At 49.4% G+C, this 23,690-nt stretch overlaps 3 protein-coding genes across 7 annotated transcripts; 1 reads left to right on the plus strand and 2 right to left on the minus strand.

Moving 5' to 3' along the window:
• Window positions 1-77: 77 nt before the first annotated feature.
• On the minus strand, window positions 78-3,404 carry PGP (phosphoglycolate phosphatase). Its single transcript, XM_068423529.1, has 2 exons — window positions 2,780-3,404; window positions 78-2,372 (listed from the first exon to the last, which is right to left on the minus strand). Exons 1-2 carry the CDS (start codon window positions 3,402-3,404, stop codon window positions 2,047-2,049), a joined length of 951 nt encoding a protein of 316 aa, XP_068279630.1. The 3' UTR covers window positions 78-2,046.
• Window positions 3,405-3,922: 518 nt separating this feature from the next.
• Window positions 3,923-13,036, plus strand: E4F1 (E4F transcription factor 1). 2 transcript variants are annotated; one of them, XM_068423522.1, is made up of 14 exons: window positions 3,923-4,094; window positions 4,562-4,713; window positions 4,853-4,949; window positions 5,352-5,557; window positions 5,768-5,888; window positions 6,165-6,317; window positions 6,618-6,784; window positions 7,307-7,534; window positions 7,788-7,893; window positions 8,409-8,626; window positions 8,990-9,188; window positions 10,565-10,725; window positions 11,518-11,580; window positions 11,987-13,036. In XM_068423522.1, exons 1-14 carry the CDS (start codon window positions 3,938-3,940, stop codon window positions 12,332-12,334), a joined length of 2,376 nt encoding a protein of 791 aa, XP_068279623.1. In that variant the 5' UTR covers window positions 3,923-3,937; the 3' UTR covers window positions 12,335-13,036. The 2 variants fall into 2 exon arrangements, with proteins under 2 accessions (XP_068279623.1, XP_068279624.1); XM_068423523.1 differs by having other exon boundaries at window positions 7,310-7,534.
• ZDHHC4 (zinc finger DHHC-type palmitoyltransferase 4) lies at window positions 7,689-21,886 on the minus strand. Of its 4 annotated transcripts, none has more exons than XR_011050104.1 (7): window positions 21,578-21,796; window positions 18,861-18,934; window positions 17,062-17,240; window positions 16,836-16,961; window positions 15,939-16,183; window positions 13,867-14,883; window positions 7,689-10,504 (listed from the first exon to the last, which is right to left on the minus strand). XR_011050104.1 is itself a non-coding variant. In XM_068423527.1 (7 exons), the coding sequence occupies exons 2-7, from the start codon at window positions 21,698-21,700 to the stop codon at window positions 14,599-14,601; spliced, it is 1,032 nt and encodes a 343-aa protein (XP_068279628.1). In that variant the 5' UTR covers window positions 21,701-21,708; window positions 21,811-21,886; the 3' UTR covers window positions 7,689-14,598. The 4 variants fall into 4 exon arrangements, 1 of the variants encoding a protein (XP_068279628.1); XR_011050103.1 differs by having other exon boundaries at window positions 7,689-10,752; XR_011050102.1 differs by having other exon boundaries at window positions 7,689-11,281.
• Window positions 21,887-23,690: the final 1,804 nt, after the last annotated feature.

Below are 23,690 nucleotides of genomic sequence, written 5' to 3' on the forward strand. Positions count from 1 at the left end.
CATCCCTAACTCCCAGAACCTCCACACAGCGCAGCCGCACCAAAGCTCACAGGGAAGGGACTACAAAACAAGCCAACGCCAGGGGAAAGCAGGTTTGCAAGTTTAATGTCAATTCAAGTAGAGGTTTAAAAACCGTTTGGAAGCTGATACAGAGTTTTGACGTGTGATTGACACCTTCACCATACGTGAATCGAGGTAATGGTTCCCTTGGACAGCCATCAGTGCTCGGCAGGGACAGTGTGCTGCTGGAACAGGGCTGAACGCCTCGCCTGGCATTTACTGCTCTGCTCGACGTATTCAGAAATTACAAGCACCAAATACAGGAACTGAATGAAAGAACACACCGTTTGCAGACCTTACCCCTAATGTCCATTTCCATGTCACCCAGATAAAGCCAAAGTTCTACCTGCAAGTGTTTCTCTGTCACAGCCTCCTAGCTGAAGACAGAAAGAGAGAAGAGGTTATCCGTGCTTCCTCACACGACCTCCAGTTACAAACTTTTACAAGACCCAGCTAATATTCTGGTAACACCAAAGGACAATACAAACTGCCTGGTTATTGCTGTACAAACAACATGGCAAGTCTACTCTTTTTGAGTGTCTCAGTGGAAGGAAATGGCATTGACATACTGCTAGAGCCTTCAGCTGAACAGCGGGAGCCGAAGGAAGGCCAGTGTTTAAATCCAACTGCCAATAGTGGAATCTATGGAATAACAGCATGTTATTTGCATATATAAATTTTCACTTAATTCTGTAACGCAAAAGCTTTCAACTGTGGCCTTCGATTCAGCCAGTGCAAACTCTACCCGGCAGCCTGAGCCGTGCATCACCCAAACCCACGCAGAGATCAAAATGAAATCGTCACCTGAGCAAGCAAGCACTCCTCTGCGGAGAAGCAGCTGGTGCCAGGCCCCCACGCCAGACACCGGCGGAAGATATTAACCTCAGATACCTAAAGGAAGCACGTGCCACCACCACACACAGCCAGGACCCTCACAGGATTATTGGGTGGAAAGCTGTACCATGTACCTCCATCCCCCGAGGACTGAGCGTTAGTGCAGGTGCTGCAGCGGAAGCCAAGGCAAGCGGCTACGTTGATGCTGAGGGAAGCACAAGAACGAGCTCGGCACTAATCCGGTTATTTCTGGGGAGCAGCAGTAGTGAGGGACAGTCCTATGTGGTTACAGACCTCCTGCATTACCAAATGCAAAAGCTTAGGAGAATTAAACCTACTGTGATCAGTGAAGTACATTCCTCTTATCCTCCCTTCTGGGAAACGAGATATATTATCATATACTATACTTAAATTTATATTTTAAATATATTCTGATATGTATTTAGGATCGGGGTAGCTCTTGTATGTACATGTACTTTACACATACACCCAACGCTTGGACACACACAGCACACACCGCTCGTGTTCTGCGAGTGGAACCACCCTCAGCTGCGTGACAAGTGCGATTTGACACGGCTAAACACGACAGATTTCAGTTTCTGTGACCCGACGTCGCGCTGGCAGCAGGTTGTGCTGCTGAACAGGACCCTGCCCAGGGGAAAAAGAAATCAACCCAAGGCCAAGCGCGCCCTCCGCCAGCCACCGCAAGCGTTTCCACACACAGCCGCTACGTTACCGCACGCTCCAAGAGTCATTTCCCTGAATAAACCAGACTGAGCCACCGCCCGTCCAGGCGAGGACACACCGCGAGGTGCGGGGTTCTCCTCCTCACATCAACCAGCTCTGCTTAACTCAGTCTAGAGGACAAAGTGACATCAAGTATCACGAACATTTGGATAGATGTGTTGCCTATAATTACAAAAAAAACCAACCCAAGTCCCCAAGACGAGGGTGACACCATAATGCCCTCTTCATTTCAAAGTGCATTTAAAGACTGAGATGTAAACAACATTGTATCGAGAGGACAGAAAGGTTAAAAAGCTAAGTGCTGCTAACTCTGGGTGGTATCTTAGCGAGTACATTACTGTCACAAGGTGATTAACAGGGGCCCTCCTCGGGGTACCGCTGCAGAGGCTGCAGGCATTTGCTCTATTAATCCCCCAGTGCTGGGAGAAGGTCAGCTATGCTGTCGACATAGTAATCAGGAACCAGGCTCTGCCTGGCAGGACAGTGGCTCTCCTGGTGGCCCTTCACTTCGTCCAGCGTGGTGACGCCGGTGAGCGTCAGCAGGGTGGTGAGGCCGCAGCTGTTGCCCATGAGGATGTCTGTGTCCAGCCGATCTCCCACCATGATGGTACGAGCGGGATCGATGTCGAACTCGCTCACCACGCAATCAAACATGTACCGGTTGGGCTTTCCTACGATGAACGCCTCGCGCTGGGCTGCCGTCTCCACAGCTTTCACCAAGCAGCCAGTCCCTAGGGACAGAATAGAAAACATTGATTAGAGACTGCAGACGACTCTCAGCATCCACACGAGTGGGTACCAAACCGCTTTGGAAACACGCCACAGCTTTACAGACGGGACAGGCAGAGGAACAGGGTAGTCCCAAGAGAGGCAGTGCATAAAACCTGCCAGGAGGCTGGAATACCATCCCACACCGAGATCAAAAAGGAACCGCTACTCCCTGAGTAAAGGAACAGATCAACAAAGATTCTCCCCTTTTGGGGGGGTGCGCCCAGGCTGCCACACCGAGGTACAATGGGCCGAGCCCAGGGGGCCCCCGGAGCCTGGGGACTCGCCACGGGCGGCTCTGAACAGGCCGGGGCCACCTCCTCGCACCGAGGTGCCCGGACAACCCACAACCGCCCCCCGCCCCGCGCACCGGGGATGGCGGTGCCGCCCTCGAGCGGGAGGCGGTGGTCGCGGTTGGTGCCGACGAGGAGGCAGTCGGGGCCGTCGCGCAGGAGGTAGCGCAGGGCCTGGCACAGCTTGGCGTAGCTGAAGTGCTCGTCGAAACCGACGAGGACGGCGCGCACGGCGGGGTCGAGCGGCGCCTGGGCCCAGTCGGCGGGCGCGGGGCCGGGCAGGGCGGCGGGGCCTGGCCCCAGGTGCGGGACGCCGACGGCCTCCAGCTCGGCGGCGAGCGCGGGGCTGCCCAGCACGTAGGCGGCGGCGCCGGGCGGCAGGGCCTGGCGGAGGTAGCGGGCGGCGCAGTAGGCCGAGCCGAAGACGTGGCGGGGCTCGGCGGGCGGGAAGCCCAACCGCCGCAGCTTCTCCGTGTAGGCCGCGCGCGTCCGGCTGCTGTTGTTGGTCACGTAGCAGAGGCGCTTGCCCGCCGCCGCCAGCCGGCCCAGCGCCGCGGCCGCGCCGCCCACCGCCGCCTCGCCCCGCCACAGCACGCCATCGCAGTCGAAGAGCAGCGTGTCGGCGGCGCCCAGCACGGCGCGGGCCGCCTCGACCTCCAGCCGCCGGCACCGCCGCGGCCCGCCGCCCGCCATGGCCGCCATCGCCGCCGCGCCTCAGCCGCGCGCCCGCCCTCCGGCCGCTCCCATTGGCCGCGCCGCGCCCGGCCTGGGCTCCCATTGGGCGTTGGCGGCGGCGGCCCCGCCCACCCCGCCGGGAGCCGGCTCCCGGCGCCCTCTCCTGCCCTTCCGCACGGCGCCGGCGATGGCGGCCGGCTCGCTCAGCTCTCATTGGTCGCCCGCCTCACTGGCCCGCCCCCCGCGCGCTGCTATTGGTCAGAAGCACGCGGTCACCCCAGGCGCCCCGTAACCCGTTCCCCCATCCAGCCCCCCGGGGCTCGTTAGGTAACGCCTGAGGCGCCGGGGCGCGGGATCCGGAGGTCACCGGGGGGCGCGGGGACCAGGCACCAGGCACGATCCCCGTGCAACGGCGCCCGGGCCGCTCGCGGCCCCGGAACCCCCGCGCGCAGCCGCGTTGCCCGCCGAGCCCCCGCGGCGGCCCGTCCCCCGGCACGCAACCCGTTGTTATGACGACACGGCCGTAAAGCCGCCATCTTGGCGGTGCGGCTCGTTGCGACATGGAGGCCGCGATGGCAACGAGCGCGGGGCCGGCGGCGCTTACGGCAGCCGCGGACGGGGAGCGGGAGGGGGCGGCGGCCGCGGGCCCGGGCCTCGCCGCGCCGCCCGCCGGCCCCGCCGCCTTCCTCAGCCTCCCGGCGCCCTTCAGCGAGGAAGGTACCAGGCGCGGGGCGGGCGGTGCCGCCGCCACAGGGCCCCGGCCGGAGCCGAGGGGAAAGCGGGGCCTGGGGAGCGGCGGGGCCCGCGGAGGCCCCTGAAGGGGCGCGGCGCGGCGGAACCGGCCTCTGCGGCGCTCGGCGCGGGGTGAGGGGGGTCCTGGCTGTGCCGGTGCTGTCAGCGGGGGGCGGGCAGGCGGCTGGCGCCGGGGTCTCTGTGTCTCTCTGCGCCCCTCTGCGCCCCGTCCCTCCTCCGGGCTGCCAGAGCGGACCCCCGGTGCCCGGCCAGGGGGGATCGCCCCGCTCCGCTCCAGAAACCGCCTCACTGCAGGAGCGGAGAGACCCTCCGGCAGCCCCCGCCCCCGGGCCCCTTCTCGCCTGGCGTAGGAGCTCCCCGGGACAAGCGGAACGCTGCTGGTTAATAGGTGCCGTATGACCCTAAACCGATGACTGAATTTTAACTCGTAGATGAAGATGACGTGCACAAGTGTGGTCGCTGCCAGTCGGAGTTCACCTCCTTGGAAGAATTTGTGCAACACAAGTTACAAAAGGTCTGCCAGCGAGCTCCAGAAGCTCTGGCTGCCGCATCAGCGGGTCTCCACAACGAAGAAGCGCAAAAGGTGACAGCAGGCTTCTCCTCAAGCCGTGGCTGAAAATAATTAGGATGCAACGGTCTGTTGGGTTGGAGGGGAGAGAACAGAATACAATGTTTTTAAAGGTAATAAAACTTTTCTGCTGAAATGTTATCTGTTACAGCAGGTCGTTCCTTCTGTCGAGGAGTCGATAACTGTTGCTCATATAGTTGTTGAAGCATCTTCAATAGCAGAGGAAATCAGCAACGCGTCTGCTATAGTAGGTGAGCCTCGAGCCGCTTGCCTTTATGCCCCTGCTGGGTTAGGAATGGTTTCCTCATCCTGTGTCCTCTTCTGGTTGACTTGTGTCGCGGTTGGGTACGTGACACCTCTGTGTTACCGAGCGCTGGGAGCTGGGGCTGAGCCGTACCTCAGAGGTGTGAGAGAGGCATCCCCAGGCCAGCTCTGCAATTCTCTCCGCGCTAATTAGACTTAAAACTGCATTCCAGAAGTGTCCATTTTAATATTTATGCTGCAGTAATGAGAACTTTGCAAAGACACGGGTTCCAGGTTTACAGTACTTGTTTCTCCTTCCTACTGCATGAAATGCTGACACAGTAAATCGACCTGGTCGTGTAAAGCTGTGCTCTGTGAAGAACGTAACTGTCGTCCTCTCCTCTTCCCAGGTAGTGGGCACATCAAAGAAGTCATTGTTGCAGGAGACCAGGTTTTTGAAAACCCAAACGGTCACGTTGATGGGGAAGTCACTGAAGAGCAAGGCCCCCCTGACGATCAGGGGCAGGGTATTTCCACAGAACTGATAAAGGTTAAGCTGCTGGTTAACAAAGAAGGGCGATATGTATGCGAGTTATGCCAGAAGACATTTAAAACAGTACGTATCACTTCTCCTGGGGTTGGGTTAGGTATTAGCTAGCTGTCACCTAAGGTATCTCAAGACTCGATACCAATGTGATTCTCTACTGCATGCTATGCTTTCAAAGGAAAGTTCTGCTTTCAGAAGGAGCATTGTTGGTTCTTTACAGTTGACATGTAAAATCCTTAGCCATTTGGAACATCTTTTAAAATGAAGTTCTTCCCGTAGGCCAACAGCCTCAAAGCTCACATGATCACTCACAGCAGCAGAAAGGATTATGAATGTGAACTCTGTGGGACTTCCTTCAGGACAAAAGGGTCTCTGATTCGACACCATCGGCGTCACACTGGTAAGACAGTTCTCCAAAGTGAGAGTTCCTCGATGCTGGAGTGTGTGGCTATCCAGCTTACCTTCCAGTGGCATTTATTGTGGCTTTCTGTCTTCTGCTGAGCTGAGACTGTGGAGCTCCCTGATGTTTGGGGTGCTGGGAGGCAGTGTGAGGTCCTGGGATAAGCAGTCTGCTCACTGTGGAAAGCTGAAAGCGTTCTTCTAGCAGTCTGTTGCATAGAGCTAATCCTGGCCGTGGTTAGTTTAATGCTGCTGTTTTGATTCTCCTCATTCCCAGATGAAAGACCTTACAAGTGCGAGAAATGTGGGAAAACCTTCCGGGAATCGGGAGCTTTGACTCGGCACCTGAAATCTGTGATACCTTGCACCGAAAAAATTTGCCTCAATGTGAACAAAGAAATAGTAGTGAATAAAGATGATTTGCCAACAGGTCAGTGATGCTGTCAGTACCTGCCTTGCGTCTGATAAAAGCGAGCATGCTCCCAGCACTTGAGCTATCAATTCTTAGTTAGGAAGAAAATATTTCTGTGGTATTCAGTTTATATCTTTTATACAGGATGAAGTAATTTATAGAGCTAAACTACTAACCTGAAGTGCATGTAGCCAGGTGTTGACTGTGAAGAATGTCTGAGAATCTGGTACAAAGATGGCTTTAACAGGCACCTCATGTTCTAAGACACGTGAGGGGTGGCAGTACGCCAAGCGATTCATTGTGCTGCTTTTCTTGAAGGATCCTGTAGTTCAAACACAGACACTGTTTCATCAATAGCGAGTGAATCCATCGAGACCTCCCCCGTCATTCATCTCGTCACAGATGCAAAAGGCAACGTCCTTCATGAAGTCCACGTCCAAATGCAGGAACTTCCTGTTGTAGATGCAAAATCCCTGGACCAAGATGTGAGTCTCTTAAATACCCTTCATGTGTTTTATGCAAAGAAGTATTTTGCCTCATGAACAAAATTTTCTTAGGTGCTGAGAATAAATCTGTGTGGTGGAAGTAAATGGTTAATTAGCTTCTCTTCCATCTGAGAACACAGAAGGCAAGCTCTGCTCTGACCTTGTCTGGCCATCTGCTGCTGCTGAGCTTAGCAGCGTGTGTATAGCACAGAGGGGGCTGTGTAGGGTTCACCACCACATACTGCATGATACAGAAGGTGAGAGGGTGTTTTTGTTGACCATTCCCTGCCACGAGACTGTGTGGTAGGAGCAAAGGCTTATCATCATCCCTTGGACTGTATGTTTTCAGAGTACAGATTCACCTCACCTCCCTCCCCAGTCCAAGATCATTCCCTTGTTGATCTTTCAACCCTATATCACAGCATCCGACACCCTAGAAAGAATGACTGTTGTAGCAATGTTGCTGTAAAAAAGGGCTGACTGTATTCACTGTACCAGTTACTGGACTGTTTATTCCTTCAGCAGTCGCATCCTGAGGAGCTGCCGTGTGAGGGGGAAGTGAACAGTGAGAATCTGCTGCGGCAGGCCATGAGGAATTCGGGTATTGTGATAGAGAGAGTCACTCTAGAGGAAATGCAAAAGCCAGCTGAGCCTGCTGTAGCTGCTACAGAAGACCTGGAAAATGAAGCGGTGGAGGCAGAAGAGGAGCCATGTGGGGAACAGTGTGTTGAAGCAGAACAAGCAGAGTCTGTATGTTTGTATTCCATAAATAGATTAACTTTTTAATCTTCCTTGCCTGCACTTGGTTGGGGACAGCACTGTTAGCCTCACCACCCCCCACGCTGTCCTCAGCACCTCTCTTGCTCTCCCTCCCCCCCCGCTGTTAACAATATAAATCTCTGTCTTGTCAGAGCTGGAGTATTTAATTGGGAATTTGCTTAGCAACACTTACTGTACACGCTAGTATACAAATATTTATGTTGTACCATTTTCTTTCCAATAGACAGACGCAGAAAGAACAAATGGGTACCAAAGTTACGTTTGCCCTCACTGTAACGAAACCTTCAGTGAAGTTACTTCCCTCGAAACACACATCAAAGGTCATTTAGGTAAAGTTCTGCTTATGCTGTTGTCTAAAATGCGCCGTGTCCTACTGCGACCTGAAGCATAGTACAGCTTCCTTTGTTTCAAATTCCTTGCCTTTACATGGCTATTAGCCGTGTGAAATCAATTGATGCTTAACACACAGACATGAAAAGGTTGACTTTGGTTGAGCTCTAGAATAGAAGGTAAAAGAAATATTAAAAGAAAAAAAAACTTCCATGTTTCAGGGCCTGCACTGCATCCTTGGAAGTAACTTTTGTGGAGAAGCCAGTAAAAAGGTTAGCGAGGCAGAACAGGTTGATAGGCTGGAACTGCTGCTTGAAAGGCACCAAAGGCCCTAAAAGCAACATTTGAGCAGAATTCACTTACGAATGAGACAAAGCCCATACGTGCAGCTGAAAATATAATTCCCCTCCTCCTCTGGGTTAATTTTTTGGTAAGAATTTTGTTACAGCACGTACTAGATACTTGCTCCTGCTGGTTGTCCTGTATCAACCACGTGTCCTCTCTCTCCCTCTAGTTTACAAGCCTTTTAAGTGTGAGCAGTGTGGCAAAGAGTTCACAAAGGGCTATCTGCTAAAAAAGCATCGCGAAGTGCACGTGAACGAGCGGCGTTTCCGCTGCGGAGAGTGTGGCAAGCTCTACAAGACCATTGCACACGTGAGGGGACATCGAAGGGTGCATTCTGACGAGCGGCCGTATTCCTGTCCGAAGTGTGGCAAGCGGTACAAGACAAAGGTGTGCTTCCCCCACAACAGGCCTGCCTTCAGATTTGCCTTTCCAGAGCCAGGGTTTGGGAGAATTTAGGAGGCTTTGCTCCTGAAAAAAACAAATGCCAGCTCACCTGCCTGTTATAAGAGCAGAAGCTCCAGAAGGAGCTTTTGGTTTAGTGGGGAAAGGAGGGACAGTGTTAATAAAACCATCACATTTGTGAAGAAACTGTGTGTGGAAAAAGTTATGTAGTAATACAGACAAGTCTTTATCATGTCTTACATGAGAAGTCCTCAGAGATGTTGACTTTTACCCTGGAGGCTAAAGTGCTGCTTGCTTGAGGTTGTCATTCCCTTCAGCTGCCCTCCTCTTGCCTCTCTCCCTGTGCAGAACGCCCAGCAGGTTCATTTCCGGACGCATCTAGAGGACAAGCCGTACGTCTGTCAGTACTGCAGCCGGGGCTTCCGGGAGAAGGGCTCGCTGGTCCGCCACATCCGCCACCACACCGGGGAAAAGCCTTTCAAGTGTTACAAGTGCGGGCGAGGGTTTGCAGAGCACGGCACTCTCAACAGGCACTTAAAAACCAAAGGTGAGGTGGCAAAGCTTGTCTGCGTTGCGGGGGGGGTGGTGTTCTAGGATTTGGTTTGGACAAGCTGCTTTTTGGCTGAATGACAATTTTTCAGAGTGGATCTAACGACCTTCAGCCAAGGCCACTTGTTTATCTGCATTTCAGTTCACAGAATCAACCAGGTTGGAAGAGCCCTCAGGGATCATCGAGTCCAACCGTTGCCCTGACACCACCCTGTCAACTAGACCAGGGCACTAAGTGCCATGTCCAGGCTTGTCTTAAACCCCTCCAGAGATGGTGACTCCACCACCTCCCTGGGCAGCCCCTTCCAATGGCTAAAAGTTGCGTCAGAAGGAGATGCATTATATATTTTTTCATCTACATTAATAAGTATTTCTATTGTGATCTTTCTGACCAAAAATAATGCTGAACAAACCAGTTCTAATAGAAAATCTAGATCATCTAAATAAAGATAACCAAAATAGAATTTGCATTAAGAATCTAACTGCAGGAGTGCTGTGAGCTCTCTGCTCCAAGCTCTGGCTTAAGTGGTCTCTGCAGTGTCGCTGCTGCCCTAAGTGGAGAAAACACTACCAGAGTCCACCCCAAATGGTGAAGTGGTTTTGTCACAAAGAGGGAGAAAATGTTTTTGCAAAGTAATGCCAGAGAGCACTTGATTTCTGTGTTGGGGAAGAGGCGAAGACGACTGCAAAACTTATGATGTGGCACACTTTGTTATGGTTAAACGTGCCAATTGGGTTTTTTGGCATTAAATTTGTACTAATTTGGGGGTTTTATGAAATCCTGGAAAAACACCAAGCGTGGCTGTTCTGCGAGGAAAATGAGTAGAGTAAGTTCTCATAGTCTTGTTTGATCAGATTACTTGCACTGGACCTGCTGCTCCTTTAGCTCCTAAGCACAGCTCTTCAGACTTCTTCAGGGAGGATGATGATGTATTGAGATTGTAAAGGACAATACAAATTCACTGGAGGGAGAAAAGTTTCTTTGGTAGATACTGACATGTAATGCATAAGCAGAAAAGATGGATGACTTAAAATATACCAGAAGTCTTACTGTGTGTTCTTCACATCGGGCTTTTGAAATCCTGTATGGTTTTATGCATCTGAATTTAGTTGTGTGGTTTTTTTTGAAATGACACTGGACAGTTGCTCTGCTTGAGGCTCAGTTCTGTTGCCTGGTGTCACGTAGGCCTCTTCTAGGCCATTATTTGTCCTGTCTTCGTTGGGTAAGATCCTGTTGTCTGACTGCTGGTCGCTTGTCAGCGGCATCCTGTTTCAGGGGTCTCGTTTGTGCTGCGTAGTATTTTCCAGGTACTCCTGTATTTGAGATGGTTATGAAAAATAATGTTTTTCTGGCATTTCTGGAATACCATGCAGGTGGCTGCCTGCTTGCTTTGAAAGAGGTGGAAGAAGTGGTAGTGTCTGAGGAAAGCCAGTCAGCTGACAACTTAGCTGCAACAGTCATTTCTGAAGATCCTCACACTGTTCTGGTAGAGTTTTCTTCAGTGGTGGCAGACACTCAGGAATACATCATTGAGGTAAGAAGCGGGGCAAACAGCCTTCTCCTGCAGTTAGCACAGTGTTTTGTCAGTAAAAACTGCACTTGTGCATGTGCTTTTGGGAGAAGGTAAAATAGGATCTATCCGATGCTACCCCTGCCTGCATGACCCCAGGAATAAGTAGGATTAATCTTGTTCAGGAGAGCACTGGGAACCTACTTCACCCTTCTGAAGTCCCGCGTGTAATGTGGGCAGGAAAATGCAGGGAAGACTGACAGTGGTTCATCAGAAGGCTGTTTGAGAACTTCTGATTGTACCAGATTTCATGTCCTCACAAAGTTGCTTCAGCTTTCCCTCAACTTCTACCTACTCTTTTCTACCATTTCTATTTAGCTTATTTTGTCCAGAATAATCTCTGTTGGATTTAACTGGCCGTGGCTGCCAAAAGCAATGAGTTACACATTTTGCTTTCTCTCCTTTTGTGACAAAGAGCCAGTACTCATCTGTGCGGAACAACACAGGTCATTTATTGAGTCCCTTTAGTGCTGCCATAGTTTTTGTCCAATAGGAGAAAAATCTGCCAGTTGGCCGAGTCCTGCTGAGAGAGGATGTTCTCTTTCAGTTATTTGTGAGCACTTTGCATTACTTTTAAGTAGCTCTCAATAATGGGATTTGGAGGGAATTTCAAGGAGGAATTTTCTTTAGAGCAGCTACTGCATCATGGGGGGAACAGAAAGACTTTTGTAGAAGATCTTAGTGTCTTATATCTTGGTAATAAAAGATTTTTTTGTAATAATCTAAAAAGGGAATCATCATATTTTGTCTTTCAAGACTGCTACTGAAGACATGGAAACCAGCGAAGCTACTGAAATAATAGAGGGAACAAGACATGAGGTAAAGCAGCCACATAAACTTATTTTGGGGACTTGCTGTAGATGAAATGAATCACTTCTAGTGTCTTAAATAAACCCAACTTCAAATAATTAATTTACCTGCCTCTGTAGTTTTGCAGACCTGTCTGTATAAAAACATAATACTGGTCATACTGGGTTTGACCAAGCTCTGTGAACCCCAGCTCCTCTCAGTGATAGTGGCCAGTGACTTGCATGGCATGTTCTAGGAGTCTGCTGTTCTTGAGGTGATGAGAACTACAGTGAACAGCTGGAGGAAATTGGGACTAAATGCTGCTTGTTGTACTGGCCTTCTGGTCATCAAGCCCTGTTTATGGTGATAACTGACTGTACTTCTAAAAGAGTACAGTACACCAAGAAATAACATGGCCTCTCTTCCCCCAATGCAGGTTGACAGCCATATTATGAAGGTTGTGCAACAAATAGTCAATCAAGCGAACTCTGGTCATCAGATCATTGTCCAGAACGTCACCGTGGCAGAGAACGCTGAAGTAACCACAGATGCTGCAGACACCATCACCATCGCCACCCCCGAAAGCCTCACGGAGCAGGTGGCTATGACGCTGGCTTCTGCCATCGGAGAAGGGGCAGTGCTGACCACGGAGGGCAGCATCGAGACGGAAGAAGCAACGGTGACGATGGTGGCTTCTGAGGACATTGAAATCATGGAACACACAGGAGAGTTTGTGATTGCCTCCCCGGAGGGGGACGTGGAAGTCCAGACTGTGATTGTGTAATGAACAGCGTGCAGGTAGTGACAGATGTTAATGCAAAACTGTTTTTCTCCAGTTTGGGGAATTTGATCAGTCCTAAATTTGCCATTAAAATTGTTCTGAGAGCAAGGGAGAGAATGCTTCTATGGGTAAGTGGCTCTACAGGATGGTACAGTATTTGGCAGTGTCAGTATTTTGTATCACTGCTTCAACTAAAGGAAGATCCTTAGCCAAGCATTTACCTCTGACCACAGGACAGCAGTGTTCTGGTGTTTAAAAGGATTCAGAAAATGAAGCAAACGTGTAGGGTCTCGTAAGAGACTACTTAATCATGCATTTAAAACAAACCAAGAAAACCAAACCTAAGGAGTTCTGGTGTGCATTCACCACCACTCAAAAACTTTCATGCCTTTAACCTCGCTACTTTAGTCCTCCTAAGGCATGGTACTGCAGTATTTTTCTTTTATATCCTGGACAAGTAGCCTTATGTACTGGTCTATGAAAGAATGCATTATTGTACCCTTGCAATGCCAGACAGGCTACTCTGCGAGCTAGTCTGTTGGTCTGTAAAGCCATATTGTATATCTCTTTTTTTTTTTTAAAACCATATATGGATTTTTAATTGCATATTGTACAGATTCGGCATGTAAATAAATGAATTTTAAAAAAATAAAGTTATTTAAAATTAAACTAAAAATTATAAAAATAAAAATTATTAAAAAGAAACCTCTATTTTTCCAATTTCTGCTCTATTATCACTCAAACAGAAGAATTTCTGGAAAGAGAAGAGAACAGGGCTGCTTAACATTGTGCTTAAACCCTCATTGCTGGACAAGTCAAATATGCTGTTTTTTTCCCAAAACAAGCCCAGGCCTCTACAAGCAGCTGGTACATCGATGCTCTGGAGACCTTTCAAGGGATCCCTAGTTAGAGGGGTTTCAGAAGGTCGCTTGCAGAGCTGTAAGTTTACTTTTTCCCCTGTTAAGGCAGAGGGTTTTCACGAGGGACCCTGATGAAGTCCCTAGTCAGCAGCTGCAGGTGGGCAGCCCTCAAACCAGCCTCAGCAACTGAGACTTCCCCTGCTGCAAAATGCCCAAAATATAAAGAAATGCCTAAGCCATGGCTGAGCCTCTTGCTCTGAACACAGAGATACCAACCAATGCAATAAAGATGAGAAATGCCAGCAGGATTAAGTCTGTACCCTGCCAGGACCTGTATGTCCAGAGTTCAATATCAAATTTCTGATACCATTTTCAGGATGCTGAATTTTTTTCCAGAAGTCCACTATTTTCATGACTCTAAGGCTGAAATAGCATCTTATTTTGAACAAGCTGAGAATGGGTATCAAGAAAGAGACTTAGCAGGTAAGGAGAAGTAGCACTTGTGGTAGTTTCCTTTCTGAAATTAAGGTGCTCCACACTAGTACAAATTTGCAGCAAAACATGGTTTCTGCAGGCTAAGATCCTGCCAATAATGTTTTTTTCCAGCTAAATACATGCAACCTCATCTACATATTGTTAACAGTAATGGGTTAATCATTTGCCAAAGGTACTTACAAGAAGTTGAAGCTTCCTTGAAGGTCACAGCAGCTCTGTTAGCTCTTCCAAGTGCTCACAGAGGCAAAAAGAGTCACTTCAGTAAGATGGACCAAACTTGCCTCTCCAGAGCAGCAAATTCGCTACTGGTCCCTCTAACAAGGAAAGAAGAGGACTCAGCTTAACCTCAGAGACCTCACCAAGGGAAGCACCTTAAATAGTGCTCTGCTGAGGCATCATCAATCAGCATACTGCTGCAAATATAACTCACAGCTGAATACAGACAGCTGGGAGTTACTATTTTCCTGCAAGTGGAAAAAAAAAGTGAATAGTTGACATTCAGATGTTTACCACCTCCACCTGTGTGACTGCTATATGCCTGGAAAGCCTGCAGGTACTTAAGATGTACCAAAGTAACTGAGGAACTCAGTTTGCCTATTATACAGTGGTATAATGCAGCATACAAACAGTAATCATAAAGAAAATGTTCCTTAGCTGAACCTAGCCCTGGTGCAGCTTGCTTCAATGCTGTGATTGTGTCTGAAAAGACTAACAGGCCACTGTCACAAGTAGTGTTACAGAGAAACTTGGAAGAACTCTAGGTTTTTGAAGACTGGTCAGCTTTATGAAAACAGTTTCCAATTACTTAATTGAAATACAGTAATCTTTACAAAAGTTTAGGGCATCAAAAAACACTGCTGAAATAAAGTCTTACAAAAAGTTAAAAAAATGCATATATAGAGAGTAATATCTTCATGTTGTCTTCTTTCTTTCCAACACTGTGGGAGGCTTAAAGATTTCCTTTAAATTCACCCAGATGCCTTTAGAATAAATGTTTTTGTAGACAACTCGTCTGTCATGAGGCTGCAGTGTTGGCTGGTGGGAACACCCGTATCTTCTGGATTTATACCACTCATTGGAAGTTTGGTTGGTTACGGCCAAGTAGAGATTGAAGCAGCAGTATGCACCCAGTACGAGTGTGAGAAGGGAAACAAAACCAAGCATGAAGACAATCCTAGGAAAAGTCAAGAAAAGGTGCTGCAAAGAAAGAAAATAAGAACTTAGTTAAAGAGCTGGAGCATTAAATCACGTGGAGGCACGTGACCACTGCAGCACGCCAGCTGAAATGCACATCCACACGTGTGCGACCCCAGAAACAAGGTCCCAGCCCTGTCCCCCACCCAGCTCAGTGATGGTCCATTCCTGCCTGAAGCACAGAGGTTTCCAGAAATGTATTTCCTCGCAAGCCTTGATAACATGCGGGAGTATTTTCTACACCCATCTCTCTCTGAACGTTTGTATTTCATACTGGAGTTTTGCTTGTTTGTTTTTTGTTGTTTTTTTTAATTAAAAAAAAATCATTAACGCAGATCGTCTCAAACTGCCAAAGGAAGAGGCTGCAATCTGGTACAACTTCAGGTTTTGCTGACATGATACAGTTCAAGCAGCTCTTTTCTGAGTTAAATTCCTGGACTGGGGAGTGGTAATGGCACTGCTCAAACACGAGCAAACACTCCCTGAGCAAGATCCCTTTATAAGAGTCCAAGGCTGAAACATCTGTTGTCTAGGATGAGGAAAAGATAAAGCATCGACTACTTATCACCTCCCTGCCATACTGCAGGAAGGGATGAGTGGATTGAAATGCAAACGGCTCAAGTGCTAAAGATACTCAAAGTCACCCTTTGCTTGTATGTGAGAGAGAATATTCAAGTATCTAAATTTCAGCGTAGTAGGGTCCTGCTTTAACATCTCTGTGAAGATACTTTAAGGATTGTGAAGTTTCCTAAATGTTACCACGGAACGTGGTCACGGGAATGTAAAGTCATTCTTTACTAACCAGATCTGCTGAGTGAAAGCAGCCTGGAGGCAGAAATCCAAAGAATGGGAGAGCAGAATGAAGTGAGAAAAATCCCCTATTTTTCAAGTATTCTGCAATGGCAGTTTTCTAAACTTAATTAGCTGTGTAAAGTTGGTGAAAAACCTGCAGTCTGTCCACATCCTGCCTGTGAGAACAGGTGGACTTACAAAAGTCCTGAAAGCAAAGACTGAGAGAAACCTTTCCACAGGCTAAAACCCCGAGAGCATACACTGACCTGAACGAGGAAGAGAATCTCAACAGCGTGCTCTTGCCCTTGGTCATCAATGTAACTCCCATGCATCACATCTGACAGCAGCACCACCTGGGTGAGAAACGCTGCTGTGATGATGGCAATGGTTACAGCCATGGCAGTCAGCGTGAGGAGGTAAAGGAAGAAATACTTTGCATTGAAGGCACCAATGCAGTTGTTGACCCACACGCAGTGGTGATCAAAACGATGTACACACGTACCGCAGAGACCTGATGAGGAGTGAGTGACAAGACAGTTCAGTTAATTATTTTTTAAGTAATCAGTCTGATTTTTACACAGTTTAGGATAAAGTTTTTCATCTGAGAAAACCTGAGAATTATGGTTGTGATTTAGCTGGTCACTTTTTAAGCAAATAGTTAATTTCAATTGCATATCATAAAAACCCCAATACTAAAACCAAAGACATGTATCTCATTTCCTCTTTTATTCACCAAGACTGCAGCTCAGTGACTGGTTTCTCTGACAGTACTGCCTAGCAAAGCATACGAAAGGTGGAGATTGTAGGTCCCTGCTTTATTTTAGATTATAACTGCAAATTCTGCAAGAGAAACACAAAATCCTGAACTCAGGTCTTGACAGGTGATCACTTTTCTTTAACTTCTAGATGCTCACAAGCTTGCCTGTTCCTGGCCCCAAACGATACCCTTGGAACTGGTAATTTCTGTGAGAAGAAATAGCAGCAAACCAGCTCCAGGGATGGGCAAAGAGCAGCTGTGAGCTGGGACCCCAGTAAAAAGAACAAAATCCTGTGTGCACTGAGCTGGATAACAGAACAGATGTAGCATGAATTGCAGTCAGTGATGGAGAATTAATATGGGCAAGTGTTACTGTTATGCTTAGCAAGGAAGTTAAGATTCTTACTGCAGTGTTTCGATCTGGCTGGCTTCTCCATGTTGCATGTAGGACACACGATGCCCTTCTGAAATAACACACCATCATATGCATAAATCTTAAACAACGATGCATGATTTGATTTTGTTATTATACCTGCAAAAGAAACAAGACAAATAGTACAAGGAATGGTGTTTGTAACATTTTTTAGGTTCTGTTTTCAAGTGGCTACAGCTCACAGTCAGCACGAGCTTACCAGGATCGGCCCGGGAGCAGAGAACGAAGCAGCCCATGTTCCCAGCCAGCAGCAGGTAGGGCAGCAGCAGGAGGAGGAGGTGGAACTGCAGCTCCCAGCAGTAAACAAACACTTCCCATGTGTATTCCCCATACACTGCAGCTTGCAAGGCTACGTGCAGGACAACAAACAGCCAGCTCCTGTAACAGAAAGGGGACAGTCTATTTAATACTCAGCATCCTGATTAACAGGTCAAGTACACTCAGAGGTGACCAGCACAGACTTTCCAAACGCAAGGAGACACCTCTTTTAGGTTTTCAGGCCAGCATGGACTGCATATTAATAGTGTTTTCTCCATCCAGTGGCTCCTCCTTCTCTTTTTCCCCACGTACACTCCTTTAAATATGCCAGCTAAATTCACCTCCATTATTGTCATGTCCTTTGGCTTTTTTTTTTTTCCCAACAGCAGAGTCAAGTACAAAGCACCCTTGGTGCTGACAAACGATGCCACAGCAATAGGCCACAAAATATTCTGCCAGAAGACATTTGCTGTGTGCTGCTCTGAAAGCAAAGCAAACCCCAGTAAAAGGTACTCTTAAAAAAACTGTAATAATATAAGCAGCCGTTACGAAAGGAGCGTGGCAGGAGGTTAGCAACGGCGAACACTAGTTCCAACCTGTCAGCAGACTACAGCTTCTGTGAGGCAAGTTGCACAACTGCTTGGCATGCAGGTTGGTTTGGGGTGCATCGTAGTGAGCAGTGACTCTCAGCAGCCTGGCAAACAGATGCTCAGATAAGCCATGCATTAGGAGAGCAGTGTTGACTTTGTACAGCTCTCTGCTTTATACATCAGTTTGCTGGACTTTTACTACGAGTTTTAAGTAACTATTAATGTGTATTTCACTGTGGTGGGAAGTCCGTGGCAGACAAGCTCTCCTCTCAACTGCAGGGCTACAAGAAGATGCCCTCGAGTGCTGTGCCTCGCTGGACTTGTGCATGAACTGAAAAATCTCTTGCTTGAACGAGGTGACGCAGTTGAGGGGTGTGTGTGGAAGATCAAAGTGCCTCCAGCGCACAGCATCATCCAGCAATGACAACCACACCACGCTTGTCAGGTAACTGCTGTTCCTGAGTGCACATCTGACAGTGTCACCACTCTCTCTTGGGCTGTGTTAACAGCAGAGAATGTGCACAGCAGGCAACAAAAGAACTGCAGCACACATTCCACAGCTGTGGATGTCATGCCCCTGGAGTGTGTCATACTGGAGTTGCTGGCCTCAGAGGAGAGGTATTTACATAATTCCTAAAGTAGATCCTAAAGCACCAAAGTTTACAGGAAACTACAAAATCCACCTTAATACAGCAGGTTGCACACTGGCAGCTGTGCAGCTTCCCCCTGAGCCACCTGGACATCCAAGCTGCTGGACTAAGACTAATGGGATTTGAGGGGGAGGACGGGGATTGCCAGCTCTGTCTAAACTCATTCTGCAGCTGCCAGAGAGTCTGGTGTAATTCTCTCGTGGATGCAGTTCCCACCAGCGTGATCAACATCTGTTACACCGGAAGCTACTGAGCACATTATCTTTATTTGTCAATATGCTCAAATATTTCAGGGTACCATCTTCCCAACAATAAGCAAGGAACAGAAAGACAACAGCGTGGCAAAGCTTAAAGGGAATCTGCAATCCCCAAAAAGCCCCCCTAATGAAGAGAGGATACCTAAGGACAATACTGAAAGCTCTGATGGTGGCAGGTCACCAATAGTGGCCAGAAGTACTAGGAAAAAATAATGTCAAAAGCATAAACCAGAAGTGCAATACCTGGTGTGGAAGAGCCTGTGAAGCACCTGCCACGTCACTCTCTGGAGCTGCACGGGGATTACAAATGACAATACCTGAAGCAAATGAAAACACTGTGTTATCTGAACTGCACATCACTTCTGCCTCGTGGAACGTTCAAACACAAACGTAAGTCACCTAATCCCTCAGTTATATATCACTGTAGCTGCACCACTGGGGAGGAAGCCCATTTTCAGGGGCACCTGAACTCCTGAGAATATAGGCAGGCATATTGCTGGGGTTTTCAAAATGGGAGTGAGGTTCTGTATTCTCAGAAGCCCAGAAGGCACAAATGTATCTGGGTTAATGTGTGAAAGTTCTAAGGAGCTTATATCGGGTTATAGACTGGGTAACTGGTTAAGCAGGGGATAGAACTGAGCAATTTCTGAACTACAATGTGCTTCACCAGGACATCTGACAGATGCTAGTGGAGATAAGCAAAGGGATAAAGCCTATCCTCCAGAAAAAGGAAAAAAAACCCAAACCAACCAAGAAACAAACAAACAAACCCCACCAAAACCTCACCTCCCCCCAGTTTCTTCAACTACAGCTATGATCCGGCCTGATAACTCCATGTCTATCTAATTGCTGTTTCAAAAATAGCTAGGCAGAGTGAAGAAGAAAACTGCCTGTCTTCATTCAGCAAAGTCCTCAGCAATCACAGAATCAATCAGGTTGGAAGAGACCTCTGGGGTCATCGAGTCCACCCATCCAAGCCCCGGGCAGCCAGTTTGTCTAGGAGGATGCTGTGGGAGACAGTGTGACCTTACTGAAGTCTAGATAGATACAGCCACAGCCCTGCCCTCATCTACTGAGCGGGTCACTTGGTCATAGAAGGAGACCAGGTTGGTCGAGCAGGACCTGCCTTTCATGAATCCATGTTGGCTGGCCCCGATTGTCCTGCACGTGCTGTGTAATGGCACTCAGGATGATAATGCTGAGCGACTGCGGAGCTGTTTGACTCTGCTGTTCAGAAGATGACAGATCTCTATAGCAACACGCTGCTCCACCAGTGGTGGAGGAATTAGAGCAGCCGAGCCTATTTCTAGCTGACACGGGAAGAAAATATGCAGTGAGAGCTTCTTGTCTGAGATGTGAAAGACCGCAAGGCAAAAAGCATATGCAGAGCGGAGAAGATGCGAAATATTTTTCTTTTAACTGGTACGCCTCATATCAGCAGTTCAAGTGACAAGTCTTTTTTAAAAGAGGCTGTGTACTGCAATAGGAAACACCTAACTAGACAGAAAAGCAACCTGCATGCAACTGCCAAACTCAAATTACCTGTATGCGGGTTAGCACAGCCTAACATTCCATTCAACATCCATTACTCCCCCACATGCAGCACAGCAATCCCCTGTATTTCAGCTGTTCCTTACAGCAAAGCAAAAGGCTCTTAAATACAGTTTGTGCTCGCAGCGATGCTGAAAGCAGGAGGGAATGAGACGACCTGCACAATGCCTACAGCCACCTCGCGCAGCTGAACCGCTGGCAGCAAGGAAAACAGGCTGGGGGCTGGCAGGTGCCTTCCCACAGAGCCAGGAACAGCTGTTCTCTGAGTTCATTATTTCATACCATTCACATGAATACTTTAAAGGGTCTTACAGGAGTGCAGTCAAACCATTTCAACAAACTTCCAGGCTTGTACGCTTCATTAATGACAGTCGGAAACTAATTTAAAATACAGTGTCTAGAGAAACTATTACCTATATTTCTTTCATGCATACAAGTATCGATTACGTCTCTCCAGAGGGTGACTTTACATTACAGCAGTATTTTAATTGCTGATTGTTACACGCGTTTCATAGAAGCAGCTATTAAGAAATGTGGGAAAATAATAAATTCCTCTGCACAATGATCTGCGTGTCTATAAAACAAAATGGAAAGCACTAGTAGCAAAAATCAAAGTCTGTTTAGACTCATGTAAACATTAAATATTATTTACAATTTAACTGATAATTTTCTTGTCTGTTCCCTTCCAAGAATGCGACACCTTTCTTTTTCCTTCTTTGTTCAGACACAGCCCAGTAGACCGAAAAATAAGCTAGTGCCTTTGCAATTCATTCCCTGTTTTTACAATAAAATGCCAACTCTTAATCCTCTTTTAAAGCTCTTCATCCCGCCCCCTTTCTTAGGAAACATCAGACTGCAGCATTATTACAGGCTCACATCAAAGAGCTTCCCCTAAAACATTTACTACCAGTTCTAACTCTCCTTGTTTTAATTCTCAAACTTCCCCCTACCTTTTTTCTCTTAATGAGAACAGCAAATACTATAAAACTGCAAATAGCTGGGGCCTCATTATTATTTAATTTCTCAAAGCTGACGTGTTACGGTGTCACTGGACAATGTACTTCCAGCACTGGGAGCAGTTCCATCCTCACTACCACCCGGCGGTGACTGCAGCTGGCCAGGCTGGCACACGCAGGAGCAGGAGCTGTAAGATGTGAATGGTTTTTTATTACGTGTTTGGGCAGGATTTCATCAACCGAAAGGACGTGTATTTCTATTTCCAATCCCAATGTGTCCTTACCTGACAGCAGTTGTCAAAATAGGATGAAATACGGAAATCACCGTATCATCATGCTAACGATGTACACTAGTATGTTTTATAGAGGAGAAATACACCGACTTTAGCACGATGAACTAGAGCAGAGCACCAGAACAGGAGCTGATCACCCCCTCAAGGCTCAGTTCTTTACCTGGCTTGCACCGTTGACGCTTCTTGCGAGGAAACTCTCCTTCCTTCCCGGGCAGATACAGAGCAGAGCAACAGCAGTGAGCACAAAACACACGTAAATCAAGAAGAGTGTCAGAAAGTCCATCCTGAGCCCTGCAAGGCAACAGAAGCGGCTTACGAGCGCCTCTGGGTGCCAGCTCTCCGCGGCAGGGCCCGGGCCTGGCCATGCCTCACGCCGGTCGGTGCATTTCTCACCACGGGAGCGGGGCAGCCCGGCCCCCTCCGCCACAGCACGGCTTTTATCGCCAGGTTTGAGGTCTCGCTGCGGCCCGGCGGCTGGCAGAGCGGGGCGGAGGGGCTGGGCGCTGCCCGCGGCCTGCCCGCACCGGGGACAGGCCTGGCGCGCTGCCCAACCGACGGCGGGGCCCAGGGGCCTGCGGCCTCCGACCCCGCCGGGCAGCAGGAGCCCAAGGGTGCCCTGGGGACACAGTCGGGGCCTGCGGGGCGTCGTGGGCCGAGGGACACCCGTGGGGGGGGGGTGCCCCTCGCCGCACCGGGATTGCCCCGCTCCCCCCGGCACGGGGCACGCTCACCGCCGCCCCTCCCCTGAGGCCGGCTAATCGATCGCCGAGCCCCGGCCGCTCGGGGCTCCGCGGCGGCGGCAGGGCCTGGCGCACCCGGAAGCGGGCGGCGCGGCCGGAGGCGCCGCTGGCCTGGCCTGGCCCGGCCCGGCCCTGACCCGGGACAGCCGCGGGGCTGGCGGCCTCCCGCGGGGACCGGCGGGGCAGCCCGGCTGCCCCCTCTGCCCACCCCACGTCCGTTTCCAAGGACGGCGCCTCTCCAGCCGGCTGCCGGCACCCGCCCGGGCCCAGTGGCGGCGGGGAGGGGGCCCGTCCCCGGGCCGAGGGCAGCGGGTTGGCGGTGTCGGGGTGGGGCCGCCACCGGGCAACACACCGGGAAGCGGCTGCAAATCCAGCGAGAAGCCGGCTGTCGCCTCTGGAAGGAGCTGAGGCTGTTGGGGAGAGACGTGCGTTCCGGCCTTCTTCCTCCCTCCGCAGCAGAAAACGAAGATTAAAGCAGTAGAAATATAAGTTAAATAAATTTTATAAATCGCAGAGTTGTGTGTAGAGTTCTTACAGTCCTGGGCAGCTCGGTACTGTACGAGTGGAGTGCAGCTGATGTGCTGTTTTCTTCTGTTTGCAGAGGGTCTGTGTAACTGCCAGCTGGCACGGCGCAGCTCGTGTCATTTCTTAGGAAACTGCAATAATTTCTTCAGATTTGTCGCCTTTGGTGAAATCTCTAAAACAAAATCCTTTTGTTTTCTACAGGAGCTCTGAGCGTTGCATTCTCTTTTAGTAGGGAGCCTCCCCTCACACCATCGTGTCCCACACGCTGTAAGAAGTAGGGGTGAGTTTGCTCTAGTACCCGCAGGGATCTCGTCTAGAACCGGGCTGAGGCGGCCTAAAGCTGCGGGAGATAAAAGCCCTGTGCCGGTGCCTCACGCGGTGGCTGTCAACTGAAACCGTCCCCACGCCGGCACGGTGCTCTCTAATGAGCAGCTGATTGGGTTACGGTGCGTGGGTAGAATTTGCCATAGAAACTCGGCCGGTTGCTGCCACCAGGTAACCGATCCAAAAGCTTTGAGGCTGCTGTGATGATTTTGCCAACTCTGGGCCCTGGTCTGCCGCTGACTGGATCTAAACACGACAGGTAAGCCCTGCTCGGGGTGCTCGGGCTGCTTCAGCACCCAGAGGAGATTAATTGGCTTGGTCAGGAGATAATGGCAGCAGGAGATGAGGTTGGGTTTCAGGAAGGGGATCTTTTTTCCCTGGTAAGTTCTTGGCTCCCAACGCACCAAGAGAGAAATGCAGCCAAAATATTGCCGGGGCACAGCTGTCCCAGAGTGCAGCCTGAGGACAAGCTGGCAGCCCCACTGTACAGCCCGAGGCACTTTGCTCCTGATAGAGGACGTTGTGAAAAAGCCATTTTTTTCCCCTTCCTACTGATAAAGCAAAATTTCTGTCCTGCTCCAGGTAGGTTTGTTTGGGACATTGGATGTCACCTGGCAAGTCTGACAGCATCGAAGGGGCCCTGGGATGGGGGGCTGGCAGCAGTGTGGGTATGAGGTGGCTTGT

Source organism: Nyctibius grandis, chromosome Z (genome assembly GCF_013368605.1).
Source record: "Nyctibius grandis isolate bNycGra1 chromosome Z, bNycGra1.pri, whole genome shotgun sequence".
Lineage (NCBI taxonomy): Eukaryota > Metazoa > Chordata > Aves > Nyctibiiformes > Nyctibiidae > Nyctibius > Nyctibius grandis.

Bases quoted from the DNA above. Each gene is read 5' to 3' on its own strand.
- E4F1 (XM_068423522.1), top strand. From the start codon at position 3,938: ATGGAGGCCGCGATGGCAACGAGCGCGGGGCCGGCGGCGCTTACGGCA. The intron at 6,785-7,306 runs GTGAGTCTCTTA...TTATTCCTTCAG, and splicing joins CAAAATCCCTGGACCAAGAT to CAGTCGCATCCTGAGGAGCT. The intron at 9,189-10,564 runs GTGAGGTGGCAA...AATACCATGCAG, and splicing joins CAGGCACTTAAAAACCAAAG to GTGGCTGCCTGCTTGCTTTG.
- ZDHHC4 (XM_068423527.1), bottom strand. From the start codon at position 21,700: ATGGACTTTCTGACACTCTTCTTGATTTACGTGTGTTTTGTGCTCACT. The intron at 17,241-18,860 runs GTATTGCACTTC...TTTCTGTTACAG, and splicing joins CACAGGCTCTTCCACACCAG to GAGCTGGCTGTTTGTTGTCC. The intron at 16,184-16,835 runs GTAAGAATCTTA...ACTCCTCATCAG, and splicing joins AGCCAGATCGAAACACTGCA to GTCTCTGCGGTACGTGTGTA.
- PGP (XM_068423529.1), bottom strand. From the start codon at position 3,404: ATGGCGGCCATGGCGGGCGGCGGGCCGCGGCGGTGCCGGCGGCTGGAG. The intron at 2,373-2,779 runs GTGCGCGGGGCG...TTCTGTCCCTAG, and splicing joins GGGCGGCACCGCCATCCCCG to GGACTGGCTGCTTGGTGAAA.